This window comes from Phlebotomus argentipes, unplaced genomic scaffold (genome assembly GCF_947086385.1).
Source record: "Phlebotomus argentipes unplaced genomic scaffold, Phlebotomus argentipes genome assembly contig_15, whole genome shotgun sequence".
NCBI lineage: Eukaryota > Metazoa > Arthropoda > Insecta > Diptera > Psychodidae > Phlebotomus > Phlebotomus argentipes.
Genome location: NW_026776181.1, coordinates 18,354,123 through 18,362,329, shown reverse-complemented (window position 1 = coordinate 18,362,329; position 8,207 = coordinate 18,354,123). Strand labels below are relative to the sequence as shown.

The window sequence follows — 8,207 nt, the reverse complement described above, 5'->3', positions numbered from 1 at the left end:
TCAAGAGTCACTCAAGCAGCCTTTCATTATCCTATTTTCAAGCACTATTTATTCATAAATAACACTCACATGCGGTTGAACATAATTCCAGTTCGCACATGCCAATCATCTATTCACAATTCTTCAAAATGTACCAAAATTTTGTACACATTCTTCATGTCGGCCTCGTCGGACTTCTTATTCAACTCATGGAAGATCCTCACCTTCAGGAAGAGTCCACTAATCAACTCAATCATGCTGTACTTGTGACACTTGCTCAGCGTAAAGTGGAGACATTCGTAATCAAAGTGCTTCGTCACTTGGGAGATCATCTCGTTCTCATGCCTGTTCTCGTAGATGAAATTAATGCCCAGATACTGAATCTCACCCTGGAGGATCTCCTCGGTCAACTCACAAACGTCCACGACAAACTTCGAGGGTGGATAGAAGAATCCGTAGCGCTCGAAGAGATTGGCATTCGCATTTCCCTCCGAATCGTCCACAATTATCGCCGAGCAGTCCTGACACTTGGACTTGGTCAGGAGCTTCTTCACCAGCAATCCCGTGGTGTAGATGACGAGCATCTTGCGACACGTTGCAGACGTTGAGCCGGCGGAGGAGTTCTCTCGCTCAATTTCGCCCAGCTTAAATGAGATATCCTTGAAGTCCTCCTCATCGAGGATCTCATCGTGCGTGCGGAAGTGCTTCGTGATGACATCCTCGTACTCTCCCTCGTCCTTGAATGAGTATTTGATTGTCTCGAAGACACTCGCCGTGCGTACGCCATTGATGACTTGCAGACAACGCGCCGGATTGACAAACAACACCTTCACACTCTCCGTGCCGGCAATGCACGTCCCCTTGTTGTCCCTGATGATCTGCGCACAGGTGATCAACTTCCTGTAGGCATCGCGGAATTGGAGGATTGACGGGCTGGTGTTGGAGCTGAGATTTGTCCGGACGGAGCAATAGAATTGCTCCACGGAGTCCTGATTGAGGAAGTACGTCTTCAAGCCATGCGAGTCAATGTCTGGCTTTGCCTTTGCGCAAATCTTCGGCAAATTCTCCAGACAGATCAACAATCCCAGGAAGCCAGCCTTCTTGGCGGAACAAATCAGTGATTCCTTCTCCGAAAATGTATAGCGAATCTCATCCGCTTCGGAAGATGCCTGAACATTCGACAACAGACACAAATCGAAGAGATATTTCTGGGCGTTGTCGCAGAAACTCTTGATTCTCTTCAAATTGCCAATCAACATGGTATTGCTCGTCTCACCATTGGCTTGCTGGTTGTTCTTCAGCATGTCATAGATGTTGCTCATCATGCGAATGAATCTCCCAGTCGCCTCGCAGCCGCCAAAAGTCTGATTACTGCTGGCACGGAAGTGATCCAGGGCATCGGCAATGGCCTTGTTCAGCAAGTGCGACGCAATGTGCATGTTCACCTTCTTCCTGTGAAAATAGCTGCTGCTGCTGCTGGAGTTCGGCTCCCACTCGTCAAAGAGCTGCAACAGTTGCTCAATGTACGAATAATCCACAATATTTCCCTCCCCATCCAAGATGTACTTCTCAAACACAAAGGTATTCTTCACTCGTTGTATCATGTCAAAGGGATCCGGATAGATGAAGTATCTCTTGCCACTATCGCCAATCCGTATGTTGAACACGGGCTCGTCCATGGCAAAGGACGCTCCCATGAGCTTCATGGTGGAGAAATTCACGTGATCCCCCTTGAAAGTCACCCCCATGATCTTCGCTCCGGTGTCTTCGGCATTGATTATCGCCTTCTCGATCAGATTCTGTCGCATGTCGCAGCTCAAGTGCGTCATCGGGAAGTATCCAATTGGCATCTTCCACGCCCCATTCATGTCCACCAGCATGAACAGCAGCACCTTCGTCGCCACATCATTCGACGGCTTGTCAGCCGTCGTCGTGGTGCAGTAGCCATACGTCTTGTCCCCAATCTTCTGTACTTGCGGCCAGATCTCCTTCTCATCGAACGTCAACTGGCACAACACATTCAATCCCTGCTCCGCCTCACTCTTCACCAGCTCCGATATCGTGTCCAGACACTCCTGCGTGAATCCCGGATCCGCCTCGCTGCTCCTATACCACGCCGCGAAGTCCCTCGGCGACGGCAGGAAGCTCTTGTACTCACTCAAAATGTAGCGATATGCTTTGGGCGCATAGAAGTCCAGCGTGAGTGCGAAATCCTTCATTACTGGCTGGAAGCTCTCCGGGATCTCCTTGAAGTCCAGTATCTTGATGGAGTCATCGAAGAGATCCTCATTGAAGCCAATTGTGTCCTTCAGCACCTCCGCAATGTCCTCACTGATGTAGTTCTTCTCCTTCAACTCCGACAACAACTCGCTCAGGCTCTCAATCTTCACCTTCTCCAGCTCAATCTCACACTCCACATTCAGTGCTGTGGTCTCATCCACAGGCTGCATCATAGATTGGGTGATTGTGTGAGAATTCGACGGTCGCAGCTTCTTCGGCAGCGCAGCAGGATCGGTGAAGGGCAAGGATCGCTTCGGAGCATTGCTAGCCTACACAAGAATAGAAGTGACATTAGACAAAAACAATCAATCTGCGATCAGCAGAAGTCTTACGAATCCTTGAGAACTGCTTCCGGCAGCATAGATATTCCTGCTCGTGTGCTGCTGATTGCTCTGCTGCGCATACATTTGACCATTTCCCATCCCCACAGCGATGGGAGGCTCAGGCATCGGTTCTGTGACGAAGTTCTCCTCCACGTACGGATAGAGCTCCTCATTCTCCAGCATCTGCATTCTGTACTCGTCCAGGTGCATGTCAAAGAGCGGCTAAAGAGAGAAAGAGAGAACAAAAGCTGAGATTCATTCGAATTGGTTCACAAAGAACTGAAATTTGTCGTTGTCAATAAAGGCAGGAACTTTGACCTTTTCCAGATCGTAACTTCGACACTTTGTTCTGGCTTTGCCAACGAAGGTCTTAACCTCAGCTTTAACTACTCAATTTCCCGGGGTTAAGATTCGTTTCTCATTGAATTTTGTAACTCAAAAGCCTGTAACAATAAAGCCAAAGTTGCTTTGCGTTTCTCTTCATCCGTTAAACTTATTTTCAAGAAATCCTTCACAACGAAGGAAATCTAATCCATCAAACGGACTCTTCTTCTTCTGTCCGTCTAGAAGGGTATCGGGAAAAGGATTCTTAGACAAGAAAAAAGCTCTGGTCTTTCTAAACTCCCTAAAGAATTGAGTTCTTCGACAAAGAGAGTCTGAAAAACCGCTCGACGGCTTCGGATTCGCTTTGAAAACGGAAGATTTTTTAATTAATTACTATTAATTAATGTCTTGTTCAACATGAAAGTGAGAAATATCGAAATTTGTATTAAAAAGTATGTTTTTTGCCCACTACAAAAGTTCCTTTCATTGCATTTCCTCATTCTTATTCTCTATTTATGCTTGTCTTTGCGTCTGAAGAAGCCTTAAATGGAGATGTTTTTTTTTCTACCTGTGGCGTAGAGTTGGTCCTCAGGTACTTCTTGAATTTGTCTCTGAACCGCCTGTACTCGAAGTTCTCTTCCAGGAAGTGGTCGCTGCACACCCGATCCTTCTCCTTGCACATGTAATTGGGGCCCACGTCGATGAGAATCTTCCACTTGCGCGACAGCCTAACATCTTGCGGGAATCTGCAACGCACACGCCAAACAATGAGCATATTTTTGTGGGGATTTTATGGAGAGGAAAGCGCGCGCCTGAGTGCGGCCCTGCGTGCGATGCGATCCATAATAGTGTAGCTATGCGGAGCGCACCTGAAGTTCTACAGGCCATAGCGGCCGAACGAGAGATATCTCCAGAAAGCTATTCCGGCTCTCTGCCCCCCATCGAGCCCTCTTTCCGCCGCGGCACGTCTCAACATAGTCTAGCCGCCTGGTGACGGCGGAACGGCGAAGGCAAGATACGCGCAGAAGACGACCTACCTGTGAAATGTCACTCCGGGCGGACAGTTTTTCAGGCTGTTCTCGCAGTCCTTCACGATGCACCGCATTGTCCTGCCACTCCTCAGACCTCTGGTCACACTTCCCGACACTCACTCCACCACCTAACCCCGCTCCAGAGGGTGAATCTGACCAGTGAACTGCCCTGAGTGCGCTCTTGTGCGCTAGTGTGAAGTCTAGAGGCTAGTCGTACACTGAAAAATCTACACTTTCGCAGCTCCGCTAAGGCTTGGGCGGAGAGCGAGACAGTGACCCGAGATGCGCACCGAACACAAAGCAAGAAGCACAACATGCGAAGAAAAGGAGAAGGGAAACTCGAGTTCCTGCCAATGTTGTGAATATGTTGATCCTGGTTGATCACAAATGGCACTATGAGAAACCGGAAAGTCTACAATTGCCCCACAATCGCCCTTCATTGCAGGACATCTTCGCGATTTTTCCCCTTTTTCCCATGAAAATTATCTCATAGACCTACTCCATGGCGATTGTGGATTTTATCTCGTGGCCAACCGTTGTGAGTGACCTCCATTCAAAATCATTAAATTTGCATAAAAAAATGATTTTTTCCCAAAATTTTCCTCACGAATTACCCTGCATTATCGACACGGTCCGCAGCGAAGACGCAAAAGCGCGCGCTGTAATTATTTATAACTTGTTGTGAATTTGCGAAGGTGGCGCTGCGCGCAATCCTGTTGATATAACACAGCCGTCAAAATCGCAATATTTACAATTTTGCAAATTGCACAAAAACAGAGGGAAAATCGTGTGGAAAAGCCATGGGCGAGTGGACAATGTGTCGGCTGTGCCTGGAATCCAGTGAGGAGCCGCTGAAAGCAATGACGGAGAGCACATTCCAGGCGTCCTCCTACTTCAGCATCTACTTCAGCGTTGTGGGCATAAACTTGACGGATTACTCCACATTCCCCATGAAGATCTGCCCGCAGTGCGAGAACGACATGCTGCGGGCGTTCGAGTTTCGTCGGAAGTGTCTGGACACGGAGGAGAAGCTGAAGGATCTCAAGGGAGCGGAGGAGGAGAGTGGCTCGAAGACCATTGAATTTGTGGCCGCTCTGGATGAACTGACCACCGCGAAGAGTGCCGAAGCCCACTTATATCCCGCCAGGGAAAAGCGCATGCGGTTCTCCGGCCAGGAGACCGCTCAGCAGGTGGACGAGCATGAAGTGGTGAGTGGTGTTCAGGAGGAGAAGGACGTGAATCTGAAGATTCGCTGCAAGATCTGCAAGGGCTTCTTCAATGAGATGGAGACATTCAGGACGCACCTGTGCGGCAAGTCCAAGACCTACATCGACCAGAATGCCGACAGTGAGGAGCAGAGCGAAGCCTTCTTCAAGTGCAACAAGTGCGGCAAGACATTCATCGGGCGGTCGTACTTCATGGCACACCTGGACCAGCACACAGAGCGCAAGATTCGCCATCGCTGCAACTACTGCAATATGGAGTTCAACTCCACGGTCACGCGCACGACGCACATCCACCGCGAGCACCTCAAGACGCCCTCCTGCCACTGTCCGTACTGCGGTAAGGGCTTCTACGACAAGAACCGCCGCACGAACCACATACGCGACAAGCACACGAATCCCTCGGTCTACCAGTGCGACCGCTGCGGCAAGGAGCTCAACTCCAGCATCAGCCTGTCGTCGCACATGAAGCAGCACACGGACGAGGTCACGTGCGAGATTTGCGGCAAGAAGCTGAAGAACATCCGCACCTTCGAGCACCACATGGCACTCCACACGACCACAAAGAAGCACATCTGCCCGCTGTGCTCCAACGCCTTCCGCACCAACGCGCAGCTCCGGAAGCACACGGAGAACGTTCACTCGGAGATCACCGTGCCACTCACCATGAGCAGCACCTGCGACATGGTGGAGAAGGCGCTGAACTCTGTCTAAGGCCATAGGATTTCACTCCCGCATCAGTAGAACTGTAAGAACAATTATTGAGTAATTGAAAAAGAGGAAAAATTGCTGTTTTATTGGAAAAAAAGAAGGAATCGGGCTTATGCTTCATGCGATTGGCGCGAAGGCATGTTTCAGTTTCGGGAAAGTTTCACGAAATCATCAGCTGTCATTTGTGTTTGGATTTTGATGGACTCAATCGGTGCGATTTTTCTTGTGATTCCTTCGAGGATTTCTTGCATTTAACACGATGGCAGGCACGGAAGATTGGTCAGTGTGTCGATTGTGTCTCCAGTCACGCGATGAGCCCTTGAAATACATGTGCGGCACGCTGTACAATTCACTGACCTACAGAAACATCTACTTCGCCGTCACCGGCGTCGTCTTGAAAAATTACAAGTCCTTCCCAACGCAGATCTGCAGGATTTGCGAGGAGAACATGATCAATGCTTACAACTTTCGCCAGCAATGCCTGGAAACGGAAGGGAAACTGAGTGATTTGGAGTCGATTGATGAGAAGGAGGTGCAAAAGGAGCCTGAAAAAATCATTGAAGAGACTGTCCGGGACGACCAGGAGAATAATCCTGATGTGCCAGACGCTTCTGACGAGCCTGACCAGGAAGTGGTCATGTCACTGGTGAGCGAGGAGGAAACTGTGGGGGAAGAGGACACGCGCAAAATCCTCTGCAAGCGGTGCAAGCTCGTCTTCAAGGGATTCGAGATCTTCCGGAAGCACCGATGCCGCGGAAAGAGAAAAGCCCCGCGGAAAGTTCAGCCGAAGGAGCCGAAAGTGAAAAAAGTCACTCTGGGCTCGAATGTGCTGTATCAGGTGGCGAATCCGTGCAAGATCTGCGGGAAGATGATCAAGGGCAGCCACTATGTGCAGCACATGGACTATCACAACGGCATCAAGCGCTACGAGTGCGAGCACTGCGGCGAGAAGTTCTTCTGGTGGACGGCCAGGAGGACGCACATCTACAAGGAGCATCTGAAGAAGAAGGTCTGCCAGTGTCCGTTCTGCCCCAAGGAGTTCTACATCACGGGCTCGATGAAGAACCACATCAGGACCGCTCATCCGGACAAGTCCAGCCCGCTATCCCGGCTGCACCTGTGCGAGGTGTGCGGGAAGGGCTTCAAAGTCACCTCGCAGCTGCGGAAGCACTCCCTGATGCACGTGGAGGGCGGCATTTGCAGCTACTGCGGCAAGTCGTACAGCACCAAGCTGCGCCTGATCAAGCACCTGAAGATCCACGAGAAGCGCGAGAAAGCGGACTGTCCAATTTGCCAGAAGACCATGCGCAGCGTCACGATTCTGAGGAGTCACTTCAAGAAGCAGCACCCCAACATGATGCATCTCTTCCCGGCGCATCCCAACAGCCAGCAATAAAAGACTGCTTTATCATGAAATTCATTCTTTCCACGGTTTTGGTTGAATTGGAGTCCGAAAATGCTGGAGTTTAGAAAAACAGCACATTATCTTAAATTAAACGAAAATGATAGAATTAAGAGATTATGTTTCTGTTGCTTTATTGTGTATTTCAGTGAAACATGTTTCGGATTTCATGTGATTCATTTCTTGGCTTCCTTGGTTTAATGCTGAGTGTTCTTCATGATTTCTTTACATATCGGCACTAAGCTCAGCAGCAGTCTGCGGTACCCCAGAGGAACATGAAAAGGTACTGTTGCTGATCCGAAATTACCGAACACCTCATACTTCGTGGCTCGGTTCAAGTAGTTCGAGTGACTGTCGCAAATCATCTCGTAGTAATGTGCTTCCATGTCCGGAAAATCCGATTCTTGGAGAGTGGACAAGGCGGCGTACGAAAATGGTTGTTCTAAATCTATTCATGTGGGAGATAAAATTCTGTGTGTTTCAAATGACAAAACTTCACTGGTAATTAGAATTGCAATATGCGAATGTCTTAATTTGTAATAATTGCTTTTTTTTTTACCCGTTTTATAGATCGCTGAGCAATTCGATCCGGAAAACAATACGTCGTCCCAATCTGCTTTGTTGGAATCAGAGCGATATCCAAATACTTTGGTAGTGCATATTGACACAGATAACTGATGAGCTCTATTGACACATAAACCCTATCATAATGATAATAAATTGAAGTTATCAAAAGTTATTAATCTGTAGAAATATTTGCGTAATCTAGACTAAACACAATTATTTCAACAAATGAAATCTGCGATATTTGGAGGCTTTTCTGACGTCTGAGCGCTCAAAACCAGCGGCGTGACGAAATCCGCCGCTTCAAATCCGAAGTCTTCAACGAACCGTGCGCTTCAAATCCAACTGTTCCTGTGACCAATGTGTCTTC

General features: G+C 48.7%; 3 protein-coding genes across 3 annotated transcripts; 2 read left to right on the top strand and 1 right to left on the bottom strand.

Moving 5' to 3' along the window:
* Positions 1-21: 21 nt before the first annotated feature.
* LOC132263587 (uncharacterized) lies at positions 22-4,340 on the bottom strand. The gene is made up of 4 exons (XM_059763427.1): positions 3,944-4,340; positions 3,475-3,652; positions 2,592-2,804; positions 22-2,528 (listed from the first exon to the last, which is right to left on the bottom strand). Exons 1-4 carry the CDS (start codon positions 4,009-4,011, stop codon positions 114-116), a joined length of 2,874 nt encoding a protein of 957 aa, XP_059619410.1. The 5' UTR covers positions 4,012-4,340; the 3' UTR covers positions 22-113.
* A 288-nt stretch (positions 4,341-4,628) lies between these two features.
* LOC132263075 (zinc finger protein with KRAB and SCAN domains 7-like) lies at positions 4,629-5,966 on the top strand. Its single transcript, XM_059762647.1, has one exon. It carries the CDS (start codon positions 4,738-4,740, stop codon positions 5,872-5,874), a length of 1,137 nt encoding a protein of 378 aa, XP_059618630.1. The 5' UTR covers positions 4,629-4,737; the 3' UTR covers positions 5,875-5,966.
* Positions 5,967-6,015: 49 nt separating this feature from the next.
* LOC132263074 (zinc finger protein 99-like) lies at positions 6,016-8,130 on the top strand. The gene is made up of 2 exons (XM_059762646.1): positions 6,016-7,774; positions 7,844-8,130. The coding sequence occupies exon 1, from the start codon at positions 6,131-6,133 to the stop codon at positions 7,265-7,267; it is 1,137 nt and encodes a 378-aa protein (XP_059618629.1). The 5' UTR covers positions 6,016-6,130; the 3' UTR covers positions 7,268-7,774; positions 7,844-8,130.
* Positions 8,131-8,207: the final 77 nt, after the last annotated feature.

Coding starts and splice junctions, on each gene's coding strand:
- LOC132263587 (XM_059763427.1), bottom strand. CDS start 4,011: ATGCGGTGCATCGTGAAGGACTGCGAGAACAGCCTGAAAAACTGTCCG. Junction 3,653..3,943: donor CCCGGAGTGACATTTCACAG/GTAGGTCGTCTT, acceptor TGTGCGTTGCAG/ATTCCCGCAAGATGTTAGGC. Junction 2,529..2,591: donor GAAGCAGTTCTCAAGGATTC/GTAAGACTTCTG, acceptor ATTCTTGTGTAG/GCTAGCAATGCTCCGAAGCG.
- LOC132263075 (XM_059762647.1), top strand. CDS start 4,738: ATGGGCGAGTGGACAATGTGTCGGCTGTGCCTGGAATCCAGTGAGGAG.
- LOC132263074 (XM_059762646.1), top strand. CDS start 6,131: ATGGCAGGCACGGAAGATTGGTCAGTGTGTCGATTGTGTCTCCAGTCA.